A 14,741-nucleotide genomic window follows, 5' to 3' on the forward strand; every position below is an offset into this window, starting at 1 on the left:
TCAGTCTCCAAAGCATTTGCTGAATCAAACTTTTGTGGATCCTGAGTTCCAATGCGGATTTGCACAAATGCCTGCTCAACAGGTTCGATGTTTTCATCACTCAGGATAACAGCAGGCCTTTCGCTGTTCTGAGAAACTGGTCTTGGTTTTCTGTGCAGCTGGTGCTCGCCGGTTGGTACTTTTTCACAATAATTCATGAAGACCTCAGTAGGCAGTTGGTGCATTAGAGGTAGAGGTGGAGCTGGGATGTCGGAGAGTTGCTGTAGCTCATGCGAAGTCGGTGCATTGAGGGGAATCTAGCAGGTTGCTTTAATCGTTACTGAAGATGCTGCATTGACCCAAGGACAGGCACGGGGAGAACAAGCTACTAACTCCACACAGGAAGGGCCGGAGGTGGAATCGAACCCGCACCCTCCAAATTGTGAGGCGGAACCCACCAAGCAGCACTTCTTTCAAACACAGACACACACCTTGCCCATCAAGATTACCAATGCTTAAAACAAAGCCACAAGTGCTTTCAAAATTTGTCTCTAAATGTACAGCCAAGAATTAACACCACAGGAGCATAGTTCAATAACATTGGATTATGATGTATGCTGACAAAAACTTGCCTGCAAACCAGGCTTTTTTTCCCCAACGTGAAAGAATGGCACTGTTGCAATAATTGTCACTGGACATGCAGACATTGTGTCAGGTGCAACTTGCTCTGCCTAGGGGGACATGCTTCCTTACAGCCATTCTCTGTCACAGTAGTGTATAATTGGCCCACTGCTGTGTCTGTGCACATGCACGCGAGCACTTGCGTGTCAGACTGTCAAACCTTCAGAACCACTCATAGATTTCTGGTGTGGTGCATCCCGAGCTGTTCTGAGGACATTCTGTCAGCTTAGAGATGCTGGAAACTTGCTTAGAACCTGCAATCTGTTTCATAAGAATAAAGCTTGGGATTTTCAGGAGGAATGTGCTGTATCTGATTGCAGCAGAACAGTGCAGAAATGGCAGTAGGGAGCAATATCCAGGCACAGGGAATGGGGTATCTAATGCTGAATGAGGCAGTTCATATCCAGCTTATAAAGTTTAATTTGAGACATGTTTTGGAGAGGAATATTGTGTGCAGACACCAAGTGGGAGCATCACTTCCTCGTAAACAGGCTTGCATGAGCGCTTGTACTCAACACGGCAGATAAGAAAGCACCGCGAGAAAGCAAGAGTCAAACACAAATAGCCCATTAAGCCGTGAGTAAGGAAAATACTTCAGCACATTAAGTCCCTGAAGAGACTGCAATAAATCCACACCCTTTGGATGCATTATACACAAAATCTCTGCTGGGCAGTACACCTTGTTTCCTCATACACTTCATTTCCGACTTCAAGGTATTTTTTTGGTAAATGTGTTTCTGCAAAGAACGGTAGGCTCATTGCTGAGGTTGGTTTGGGAATAGAAATAGAAATAAGAAATTGCCCGCTAAAACCCCCACACATTATTCAAAATAGAAATGATGAGAATTTCAAAGGGTTGCACAAGGTTAGTTAAGGAGAAAAAAAACATCTTGAATGTGTGACTGTGAATGAGAGTCATTATTACTGTACTGAAATTTTACAACATCACAATCTGTACTGGTGAATACATCAGGTAATTTTAACGCCAAAGGTCAGTGTCTTGTGCTTTTGTTAGGTCAGAGCAAAATTTAATTAAGGAAAGTGTCGTTATAATGGCAACTACTCTGTTAGGTGTTGAGCGTGGCAGGTTTGCGATTGTAATCTTGGATAGCGCAGAGTTACATTGTCAAATTGCAGAAGTTAAGGGATATGAACTGTTTGCATTATAGCAATGAACTGTTGAAGTGAGGCAGATCCATCACAAATTATAAAACCTCTTCCACAAAGACTTCATTTTTAAACATTGTTTATCCAATTGATGGTCTACAATTATTTACTTAGCAGTTCTTTCCTGATATCTCATCAACAATTTGTTGATCAGTTACAGAGCCATTATTGCAAACCAAAATGACCTTTTCAAAAGCAATGGACTCAGCAGGGGCGACCGTATATCTTACTCAACAGGCCTGAGCAACTGATCTGAAAAATGACAGCCACAAGTATTATTTAGGCATGGAGGCTTGATGGGAGAGATGTTGTCTTATCAGCTGCAGCCATATCAGCAGCCCCTTATGGCTCACAGAATAATCTTCTTGCCCTGCATACCAAGTCTCTGCAGTGGTTCTGGCAGAGTGAAGAAAGTGGGGGGAAAAAGAATCAGAATTGACTTGACTAAAGTTGTCAAAACGAGCTAACCTGAATGTCCAATGAGAATTAAATATGCTAATTAATCAGTTCATTTTCATCTGCACTTGATTATCTGCTGGATTTCAAGATACAGCCACATTTCATTGTGACTTTCAGCAGGAAGGCAGCGAGACTTCTAATTCATTAATGTAGGAGTGATTTACACAATGATTAAAGCTCTGTCCATCATTTGCCTTACAGTGTCGAGGTTAGGCAGGAGGAGGTGGAACAATGGAGGAGTCAAGTGGGTGGAAAATGAAATGAGAGCTTTTCGAAGATTGCTAAAATGTTGCTTGCGAATGCTGCTAGATTCTGTTGATGAAATGAAAAAACAAATCAAATGATTTGATGATAATGTCAGTTAATACATCACAACAAATGATTGCTTTGGCTTCTCTCATCAGATGCACTTCCTGATACAACTCATCTGGGTTTTAGGCATGGCACTGGAGTTGTTGAGACTTTTTCCAAACGATAATTAGGTTAAGAATATCCACAACAATTATTTTCACTCTGTATGCTTCATCCAACGGTACCAGCAATTTGGGAGCATGAATATCTTCCAATATACACAATCTAGTTTGACATTTTAAAGTTAATCAACTTTAAGTTACATTCTGACAAATAAATTGATTTACATATAGACCTCGGAGAGAAAACAAAGGGTTGCATCCCCCTACCATCCCCCTATGAGCACTTGGAGGTGTTATCAGTTCCTGGCTGGAGACGAAGGTAATTGTGACCATTTGCCTCAAGGGGAACAGAGCGTACAGAGACATTTGTGCTGAGTTAATTTGCATATTCAGGCTGTGCCCTTAAAGAGAAGGACACAGGAGAGGAAGAACGCTCGCATGGACACAGAGATGCGAACGTCACGTGCTGGGGAGACTACATGAAATCAGCTTGTGAGCATCTATAAAATTTTGATCCAACCAAGATGGCTGTGTCAGAGAGGTCCTTTTCCATCGCCATCCAGCTTTGCCTGGTGCCCACTCGTGAGGGCCACCGGGGCAGACCCACACTATACATAAAATACACTACAGTTTCAAAGCAATCCCAATTTATTTCCTTCTTCAGTGTTTTTCGTGACTTCCTTTGGGGCATTACATGGTCACTTCGGGCCTGGTATACATATTACAGTGTTTGATCATCTTAGTGTGGACACCCACATTTGTTGAAATGATGTGTTATGGGAATTTTTTTTTTTTTCTTTTTAAAAAAAAAAAAAAAAGGAAATAGATTGACTCAGTTTCCGTGTGGACTTGTCATAAATGATGTGGCTTTGGCCAGGATCTCATCCCACGCTTGTTGCTTCACAGCACCCGAAGGAGAATGTCTACCCAGGCTGTGAGCATATAGACATGCAGTAGGAAAAATCTGATAGGACACTGGATTTAGGCCACATTGACATGTTTTGTTTTTACCACAATCTGCCTTTCACTTTCTGTACAAAAAGATTAAGTATATTAGGTGTTAAGATAGAGACAAACAATAGCTCACCTGTTTTAAATAAAGTGTCACATTTCGGTCATGCATTGAATACATTTTAATCTGTTCAGCTTGTTGTTTTTCCTTGCATAATGTGTTCTTAGAAAAGCTGGAGGGGGGTTGTGCATACTACCTGATGATGTAAAAGCATGTTTCTCAGTATTGACACAAAAACATGAAAAGTAAGAAGCTATGAAATGATGCAGGCACTCAGAGGCATGGCTAAAATTAGAAGTTATGGAACAAGAGTGCCCCAGCCTAAAAATAAATAAAGAGTGAAGAGCCAAGGCAAACATAAAGATTCACACTCAACCACTCTTTTTCAGCTGACGCAGAATAAAGCTACGCTGTAGATCCATATAACTAAATCACTGGACCGTCATTAAAATCCAGCTGCCAGAAGAACCAAGGCCCAAGTGACTGCTGGCTGGCAATGAATCCCAAACAAATGGGTCTTGTTGAACATTCTCTTCCTCTGTCAGCACTTCTGTAAAAAAATATTATTTACTACTCTGAGATAGGTCAAGTCCTGGAGTGGAATACACACCTTTGCCAGGATATTCTAGGTATTATAGTATGTGTACTGTATTTTTAAAAGTATTTAAACAGTCATTATAATCCCAAATACAAAATGAACAATGCTGCAATGGCCTGGCAGTGCTCATCCAAGAGGAAAACACATTTGGTGATGCCTATGGGATTTAGACTTACAAAAAGTTCTAACGTAATTTACAATAGAAAAAAATAATCATACGGCAGACTCAGTGCCAAATCATCCACTTATTCATATTGCAATTACTCTTAAATACCATTTTAACATTACAGTTATTTTAATTGACCCTACCATTTAGTCAACAACAATAACATTGGAAAGCTTTAATTTTGTGATATTTGTGCCTTTACTGCTGTGTATCTTACTTTCATTGCACCCTGGTGGCTTGTATATACATGGGACAGAATGGGAACAAAAGGAGACATGCATCAAATAAACAGCCATGCATGATTGAATGTGCGCATTTCCGCGCCTATGCAGCCCGCGCATCATAACTCCCATCGAATGCGACATCGCATTACTGAAGCCTTCAGAGAGTAACAGCCTGTTTATTGTTACACTATTTCACTTGACAAATCCATGGAGCCAATGCGAGTGTGAAATGGGATCATGGGCATCAGCCTCTGCAGTGATATTCCTTTTCATGCACCTTGTTTTGGTTCTCGCAAAGAAACAAACAAACACAAATCATATCCACAAACCAACCAAGCAACCAACCAACCAAAACACCACACTGCTACGAGGGGATTTCGGAATTTTTCAGACACGTACATGTCAGTTTGTGTTGCACTAGTCTGCTCACTGCTATCTGGGTCATGTGAAAACAGAAGATAGAAGTATGCTACTGAACAGATTTTTTTCCCCACCACAGTATTGAGTCTCCTCTATGCTGAGCCAAACATCCGGCATGCCTCTGCCATCTTCTTCTTCACGGCTTTCACATTTTTTAAAAAATACGTTGCAACATTAAGCATTTGATTGTGAATGATTGGAACAAAGACGTGCTTCCGCGGAGTCAGGATTTTGCTGTTTGGGATTCCCTTGAAAGCTGCATATATTCCAGAGATGTCTAAAACTGATCAAACACAGGGTACACCCCTCCCTCCCGTTTAACCATTATTTAACCAAGAAATATCCCATTGAGCTTAAAACCCTCTTTTTCTCAAGGGAGCCCTGGCCAAGAGGCAGCAACAAACATTAAACAACAAAGTTACAAAAAGAACACTATGTAGAGGATCTATGCCAAAAAAATATTAAGATTTGGAACTGGGTCACTGAATTTAGCAAAAAAAAAAAAAAAAAAAAAACACTGACACTGGAGAGCTAGTTATTGTAATGATGTCTTAATGTTCAATTGAGCCAAGTTCCTATTCCCAAATATAAAATATATTTTCAAACACATCTAGGAGCTCACCAATAAAAACCTCAGGCCAGCTTCAAACTTTCTAAACAAGTAAACATTTTTTCTTTATCAATGTAAAATGGAAAATACTTTAGGCCAATCTCTGATCCTTTTTATCGCTTCTCTTTGCCTCAGCAACCATGTCTTATCACCTCCTGGACAGTAATTAGCTGGAATTACACACAGCGCCAAATGCTGAGCCTACGTCATTAGCACCAAGTGGTTTGTCCAATTTGGGACCTGTCTACAAGAAGATTACCACAGAGGGCCAATTTTATCCAGCAGAGTGACACACAACGGATAGTTCATTGTTGCGAGTCCCTTGCCAATGCAGACACGTATCATGGAAAATCTACTTTTTTTGCTTTTTATATTCATTCTATTGTGTACTTGGAGTCTCCAAGATTGTAGAAAAGAATAATCTATCTCTCCAGATGTTGCAGAGATACTTTTATGATCTGTTAGGGTGCTATTTTTTACTCTGTTCAGTTTTCTCCATTTTCTATTACGTATTTTTATCAATTTCATCACATCCGTTGGGGCGGGACTACCCAACAAGGTAACGGATGTGGCCAAACGATTTTGCAAATCGTATTACTTTATTTATTACTTTATGATTATAATCCATCAAATGTAAGTTCTGTCTTGTGTCTGATTTGTATTGATGAGAACTAAGAAAAGAATGACTCAGATGCAACATTTCTTTCTTATAAGTCGTTATCAGCTACTTTGGCTTCACTATCAAAATAATGCCTTTTGATAAATTGGAAGTTTGTGAGCTGTTTAATTTCATACCTACCAACTCTGTAGTTTGAATGAAAGATGAAATACAGTTGGGAGGCGGACAATAGCCCACCAACCACGACAAATCTCTTCCGCTCTCTTTCCTTCCTCCCTCGCAGAGCTCTGCGCACTCTAACGTTTAACAGCATCCTTGAGCCTCAGCACTTCTGTTTCCTTGGCAACTAGCGAGCACTGGAATGAATGATGACGATCACACAACTCTAGTTTGGATAAACACACACACAAATAAAAATGGTCCACAAAACCAGCGTTATGCCTAATTTTCACATCCATATACTCTAACACTGCAGTGGAAGCATGAAAGGTGAAACTTTTAAAGAAACAAAACTTCAAGTGAAAATACATCGTAATCTTAGAAGTTGATCACTGTCACAAAAGACTTCAATATACTGATCAAGACCACTTCAGCTAATCTTTGTTTTTTGTGTCTCTTTTCAACACAGTTTCAAAACGACAGCAAAGATTCAAAAAGAGGTGTTGGACAAAAACACGGAAATTACAGTATAAGCAGACGTCAGCTTCTCCATATATGTTGTGTTTTATTGCTCTTTACATTTTGTTTATTTTTCCACACGTGTGCAAATTAGTGTTCAATCATGTGATGCTCCGTTTTGAATAATCTCTTTTTCCTCATCCAAACCAAATGGTTGCGCAAAAGCATCCTGGATAGGATTGCGATACACTGTATCACTGATGACTTTGTCCCTTTATCCGATCAATTATGTGAATAATTGCGTATCCAAACAGTGTCCTTGTTCATCCCATTTACCTTTTTCTGTGTTGTTTAGGGTTCGCACCCTTGACAATTTCCTGTCCCTACCTAAATTAACACTAACAGCAGCCAACAGCTCTAAGGGCAGTGGTCTATAGAAAGACCACTCTCATCTTGTTATGGAACAAAATTGGTTCCAACCCTTTGGAAGCTCCAAACCAGCATTCATCTAATTTCCTGGACAGAAAGGTGCCATTACATTTTAAATTGTTTTCAACAACATCCCTTTGAACAATTCATTCAGCTGCATATAACGCCCCTGTCCTGGTAAATGCTTTTAAGGTTGTTCTAAGTGTGACTGCACAATAGTTTCCTTATGATAAAAAAAATCTTAGTAAAGCACCGCCGTGTTTGGCGCTCGTTTAAACATTCACTCAAGTGCCACAAGCTTCTGAAAGCCAAGGGACTTTGGAGGCACTTTGCCCCGTTAAACAAGTGGATGCCATGCATGTGCGCAAGAGGCAAGACACTATTCTGTCAACACAATTACACAGGCTGCACAGTCCCACATTGAGTTCATTCGGTAGGCCTGAAAGAGGTCCTGACACACATACACAAGTCATTTCCCCATTTTTGCAATTGGATAGGCAGTCAGTGGTTTGACTTGCATGGGCAACTGCATCCATGAAGGGCTCCAAAAGGCGGGCCTCAACAATCCTTACAGAATAGACAATTCTGTCAAGAAAGTAATTTGGATATGTACACAACACTTGTACTTGTATTCCAAACCAAAATGATGTCTTCTAAATCTAATCCAAACAGTTGACAATACTACACCATTTTTTATTTCTACTATCCCACAAACATTACAGATGGATCAGAGGCGATTATGACAGCGTCTCTGGATCCTGCACTAGACACTGTTGGGTCGATGAGCCTAAAGTACCGCGGAAAGGGTTAAATACTTTAAAGTATATTCAACTGCAAATGCAGCTCGCATCCAGAAAATGGGTCACTTAATTCAACCAATTAAAGATGTTGACAGAGAATTAGAGCTTTCGTACCAGTACCACAGTTCAATGGCACTACCCTCTTCTTGGTAAAGATTCGAGATACAATAATTACTTCCATGGGCACAATGGAAATGGATATCTGACAGCTTCATTTATAGCGGTGTAGTGTTAGAATTTTGTTTGACGTCTAAAGGCTGTCAAAGCAGCCACCATTGAGGGTGACGCATCATCTACGATTTAGGAGCTCATTACACTTCATTTGTATGTCCCGGCTAGCATAGCAGTTGTCTGACTTGAAAAGGGTTGGTATGAAGGGTCAGTATAACTTCCTGGTAGATATTAGTCTCCATGCCAACGGTTTTCTTTCAAAGCTAATCCATCATTTGCATATTAGAGGTAATGAAAGATGCAAACAGAGCCATTATCCTGAGCGGTCCTTGTGTGCTTTTAAAGAATTGTTGCCTAAATGTGACTGAGAGCCTCAAAAAGCACAGTGAACACCAAAAGGGGCCCTTTTGATTCTGGTATAACACATTCTAAAAGCACTGAGGGTGGCATGCTCATTAAGTAGTCTCATCAGGCCACCTTTTCAATTCAATACAGCACAATAACCAACGATTGAAAAGTATTACAATGGGGTTTCAATAATATTTTTGTTAAATTCACATTTGTGTTACTCTTTTTAATCTTTTATAACAAATAAATACAGATAGGGAATTTTTTTTTTTTGTGTTGTTCTTTTTTGATTGGCATTGGCGCGCGACACATTTTCACTACACATTTGCAGAAAAAGGTGCAAATACACCAAATGGAACCATGAGCTTTCTGTGTGCAGTGTTGCCTGAATCCTGGTGAGATCTAGAGCTGTGCCGCCCACCCACATCTGTAATGACTCTCAGTGAGCAGGTAATGATAATAGATCCTCAGTGGATGCTGCCACCTCCGCACTGTCATAATAAAAATCAACAGTGTTACTCTGGAAATCTTTACCAGCATTCACTGTGGTGACAGTCCCTCCCTACTTATGTTCTCTAAAATCTTGCAGTCCTGTTGTCTTTTCAGCGAAAAAAATCATTCACCCTAGAAAAGCACTCTGCATCTTTTATTTATGCATTCATGGAAGCTAATCATTTCAGAAGGCCATTGACGCTATAAAAGCAATTCACAGCTCGGTAGACCCGCAAAACTGCCACAGTTTGTCATATACAGTGGAAGAGATGAAAAGTGTTTATTTGAAATCATATATCAAACCCCTCTCCCTTACTATTTCCCCATCATGTGCATGTGTATAGGTGAATGTGGCCCCATGTAATGTGAATGATAAGAGTCTTATATACAGTACATTGGCTATAAAAGCATTTGGAAATGACAGTGGTGCAATAGATACTGCATGGACAATTCTGCATTGGTCTGAAATGGCGAACAAGGAGCTGAGCAACTTAAAATCATATGCCTATAACTGCCTATGACTAAACTGTTTGTGCAGCCTGATGTAAAATAACAACTTTGGCAATTTCAAATGTCCAAATGCATGTAGCGTCTAGTTAGTTTTTGGTTTGAAAAATAAAATGTTTTCATTGTTCGCGTCTATGTTTTTGTTTGTTTTGCTTATATTTCTCTATCAATAACAGCCTCAAAGTAACAGATTTCGTCCATGTTTAATTTTTTTGAAAATAAATTACAATCTCAAGTAGCTTCTGGTGATTAAATTTGCACTGCACACTGACGTCCCTCGTCGTGAGTCACTGTCTCGTACAATTAAGAGAGGCCCTTATTCTGCAAAGGGTAGATTCTATCCTTTAACAGACTTATTAATGTGGATGTCCTCCCTGAGTTAGACGTTACGATAGGTGTGAAGACAGTAAATTTAATTGACTATGAGGATGTCCTTGATTCTTCCTCTTGCACAAATGTGTAAAGTAAGTTGATGATGTAAAGTGGGAAAATATGTGTTACAGGCAAGAACAAAGCTCAGCAAAACTTTTTACTTTGACTTGATCCTGCCATTATTATGTGTTGAACATGGTTATGTATATGTGTGCATTCTATATCACAAAACCATGAATGTGCTATTCACACACACACATCCTGCGGTATAGAGCTCTAAAGTGTTTCTGAGAGGGTGAACCGTGTATCCTGGAGGGAGTTAATCTCATAGTGTAATTGTATGAGGTTTACCACCTCCAACTTTGACTGTACATTTGATTAAGAAATTCATGGGAGACAATTATGAACACTCAATTTTCTCATTTTCAACCTCTTTTAGGATTTCCTGTTTAACAATTTTACAATCAGAGATGGGGAGGGGAAGAATCATAATTACATTTAAAATTAAATTATATTTCAGTGAAAGATTAGGCGGAGCACAATTTACTATTCAACATTATGGTATTTAATACTATCACGACTATCAAATTTCAGATACAGTAACTTACTGGGGGCCATATTTTAGTCTAATGCAAAGAGCCGTCCAACTGTGCGCATAGTTGGAGTTTTCTTTCTCTTGGTATTTTCATAGACAGTGCAGTTAGAAAGGGGCATTTGGACCATTGTTGGAGTTAACAGTGCTGATTTGATTCCGGGCCAATCTCACCTTTAAATGGAGTGCAGATAGGGTGCACTGTCCACATTGCGGAAGATCTTCACATGTAAATTATGTAAAGTTGGCCACTGCAAGGTGGACACCCCACCACATGTACAAGTAGTGCAGTATGCAGTTTCACACTCAGTCTGCCTGAACACCCGGCAAGGAATAGCGCGTCTCCCAAATTCCCAAACATGCTAGTTTACCATGTGTCGGAATGTGAACTTGCGCTGGGAGGAAAATGAAGATGTGCCAGTTTCCTCACTGTCTCACTGTATGCCCACGACACATTATTTCGCCCATAGTCACTTGCTACTCACCGCATGGTCTTTAACAAAATGTTTTTTATTAAAGAAATAAGATACAATATAAAGACGTTCGTGTTGGTGAAAGTACGGCGGTCTCTCTTAAAATATCCAAGCTGCTCCTGTTTAAAAGTCTTGCGGGAAAGTCGAAATTACGAGTCTAATTTAAAATTGCCATATTTACTTTTAAAGTATTTTAAGTATTTATTCTGAAAAAATACATTCAAAACATGGCATTCCATATCAACACAGGTATTAGTAGCATGTTGCTTACATACCAGGTTTACATGTATGTAGAGTGTATTCTTTAAACAAAATAAAAAACCTTAGGATTGATTTCTACTTTAAGCATCCCCAAAAATAAATCTGAGCAAATTCTGCTTGAAGAGACGTACGTAGAAGGGGCCCTAACATTAACTGTAGCATTAACAGTGCATCTATATTGTAAATGCATGGATAAGAACGTCATCTCATGAGAGCTGTCAGATGCAGATATGCCCTTACAAAAAGGTTATATGACAAAACAAACGCTTTTGAAATGAGTGTCCCACAAAGCAGTTTCAATGAGTTAAAACTAATCCTTTTTGCTCGTGCAATATTTGCAATTCCAGACAAACAGAGTTGATGTCAATATAGATGCTTGGCAATGTATGTACTATGTAATTTGTTCATGAACATGGGTTTTTCTGCTTTTGGGTTTGGACAAAACCTGTACCTAGCCATGACAAAGAATGTGTAGAAGGAAATTTCAGCTCTGGTCTCGCTCAACCCCGATAGATCAATAAGTAATTAGGATGTGTCTTGTCTGTTGGTCAGTGTATTTTGCAGTTTGTGTTTTATAAATACAAAAAAAGAATAAACTTACCCGAGCCTCTCTTAGACATCACTCTCAGGCAATGGACCACAATTGCATGAAGTAGGACCAGAAAAGGTATGGATGCTTTCATTTTTTTCCCCGGTCCTAAAGGAGTGTGAGAGCAACAGTTATTATGTTGTATATTCTTGGTAAAGTGCCATTGGTACCAGCCATGATTACTGGCTACCCCATACATAAAGACAGGAAGACAACAATTGTATAGAAAATTTCAGTGAATGGGGTAGACGCAGAAAATAGACAGCAGGCAAGTCATAAATTGAACCGTTTAGAATATTTGAGCAGGAAATTCTGCTTTTGGGGACAGAAAGAAAAAATGCTCAACCACTTGCAGTTCTTTTTGCGCTATGAGGGAGCTCCAGTTCTTATTTCGGACAAATGACAAAGATGCTTCACAACATTTCCACAAAGCTGCATTAGAAAGCCTTTAAGAAGAACTCTGAAAAGCCACAATAGCCCCTGAGACCTTTGGAGGCATGCGAAACTGGCCAGCAGCCAAAGATGGTGACATAGCTGTGCTCTCCCTTTTCAAAAGGCCTTTTGTCGTCATGCTCTTGCGAACTGCAACTAACCCAACCTTCACAAAAGCAACACGGCACCAATCCAAATTCGTATCTTTTTAATAGGTTTTGGGTTTGGTGCAAATCTGCATCATTAGAACAACATTTATAGTCTTGCTCTTTGAACTGAAGACAGAAGGAATAAGTTAATCAAAAGTACTGCATGGCATCCCATCGGCATGCACAACAGACCAAACATGCTTTTGCAATACAATTTCTTTCTTTAGTTAAGGCAGAAGCTGACGATGTCTACGGCACAAAGACAGCCATGTTACTGTATACAGTGCATGATGATACGGCATTGAAAGAGACTCAAACTGTCAGATGTGGAGCATGCAGAGCCCAGAGAGGAGGAGAGTGCCAGGAGAGCAGGCCAGTGTAAGCTGTGCAAGAGGACTATGACAGCCGGAGGGAAAAGCCTGCCTGAGCTCCGGCAAGACTGCACACACTCACACAGCATGATCTCCTTTGTGAGCGTCTCTGCATTAATAAACTCAAGATGTTCTGAGAGAATTTCACACTGATTGCAGTCGTGAATACTTATAATTAATCTACTGCACTGCAGCTTGAAAGAACCGTTAGGATCTGCTTGGGAGTCTTGACGTCAAAAATTGGACTACAAACTGGTCACTACATCACATTTCAAAAGCAAGGCCTGCACAAGAAATGTGTTCGATGAGTTAACTTGAGGGTTTAATTCATTGGGTTTAATTAATTCAAAATTGAGAAATTAGTGAGAGCAAGGCTCACTTTTCAATATGTCCACACGTTTTTCTTTATAACCTACATCCTCTTATTGAGGCAACCTGCATCACCCTTGAGTGACATTCCATCTTTTTATAAATTACAACAAAAAAAAAATTTGTTTCACGGACTTAGATATGGCACTTTAAATTGTTAATTGTTTTATTTATTTTTTCCCTATTTTTCATGTTTTAGATATGTTTGAAATTTATATATAATTTATATATCAATAAAAAAAAATACTAGCCCAATCACACGACTACTGTTCGTACAACAGTGACACTCCCTGTACATCAGGGCTGACCAACATGGTGCCTATGGGTAGGAGTTTTTGAGAGGTCTGAAATGTGAACAGTGGTATAGATTTATGGGAAGGGGGTTGCATATTAATATTTATCTTGTTTCCTAATTGTTGTGAAATATCATTAACATGATCAGTGTCTTTATGTAAATGAATATAATTAATTAATAATAATAATATACAATAATAACATTATTAAAGATATTTTGAACAAATTTGTTATTTCAGAAGTGCGTATTAAATTGTTAGCCATACGTAATAATGTATAGTCATGAAGTAGTTGTCACTATGAAGAACGTTGTGGACCCATCATTTTGGTCATTTTACTCATTAATCTTTTTCATCCAATAAATGTATAGCGCATTAACAATGAATAAATGATCATCAGCGTTAACAGACTGGAGACAAGGACTCCTATGTAATGAGTTTTGTGTCAAAAAGTTTGATTTCAACAACATCCACCTTCCGGTGACACACGAGCCTCCTTTTGTTTTGCCTTTTTTTTCCTTTCGCTTGCTCCCGACTTGTGGTGTCTTTTGGATGACATGCATTGTCATTTCTGTCTTTGCTCTGCAAATGTCAGGCAGCACATCCCTCTAATTGGTGTGAGGTGTTGAGCACAATCATCATGGCAATCATTCCCTCTTTCATTCGTCTAGCTAATGTGGTACTTTAAATGCCCTGCCTGATCCAAAAATCTGGCTTCCCCTGGAAGATGAAACCCCACGCACAGTGGATGTTCTGCGTTTAGACAGTCGGCCGGTTTATACAGGGAACATTAAAGATGCAAATCTAATTGAATATAAATTCTTCACCTTTTTTAAGAGAAAAAATACCCTTCTCAAAGTGTGGAAGGCATACCACTCACTGTACATGGGGGGCCCCTCTGGTGGTATGCAAAAAAATCACTGAATATTTTTGTACTCAAAATATTGCATTTGTGTTGTTCAGAAGTCATTTTTGATTTTCTGGAAGGCCTTAAAAGCAAACGACCGATTTTTACTTGTGACTAGTTGGGGGAGTTGAGGAGCAGACATAGAGGAAGCCAAGCGTGTGTGTATATTTAGACACTGTTGTAGGAAATATTGTAGATTAATTTTGGCATGATTATGGTA

At 39.4% G+C, this 14,741-nt stretch overlaps 1 protein-coding gene across 2 annotated transcripts in view; it reads right to left on the reverse strand.

The window, feature by feature from the left end:
* LOC148401630 (interleukin-1 receptor accessory protein-like 1) overlaps positions 1 to 14,741 on the reverse strand; it is a 103,372-nt gene that overhangs the window by 63,712 nt on the left and 24,919 nt on the right. For both annotated transcript variants that reach the window (XM_088369033.1, XM_088369034.1), the window contains one exon: positions 12,013 to 12,108. In XM_088369033.1, coding sequence (XP_088225159.1) covers positions 12,013 to 12,094 — 82 coding nt within the window. In that variant the 5' untranslated portion in view covers positions 12,095 to 12,108. The remainder of the gene's footprint in view (positions 1 to 12,012; positions 12,109 to 14,741) is intronic.

Source organism: Syngnathus floridae, chromosome 2 (genome assembly GCF_059516105.1).
Source record: "Syngnathus floridae isolate MCC-2025c chromosome 2, RoL_Sflo_1.0, whole genome shotgun sequence".
NCBI lineage: Eukaryota > Metazoa > Chordata > Actinopteri > Syngnathiformes > Syngnathidae > Syngnathus > Syngnathus floridae.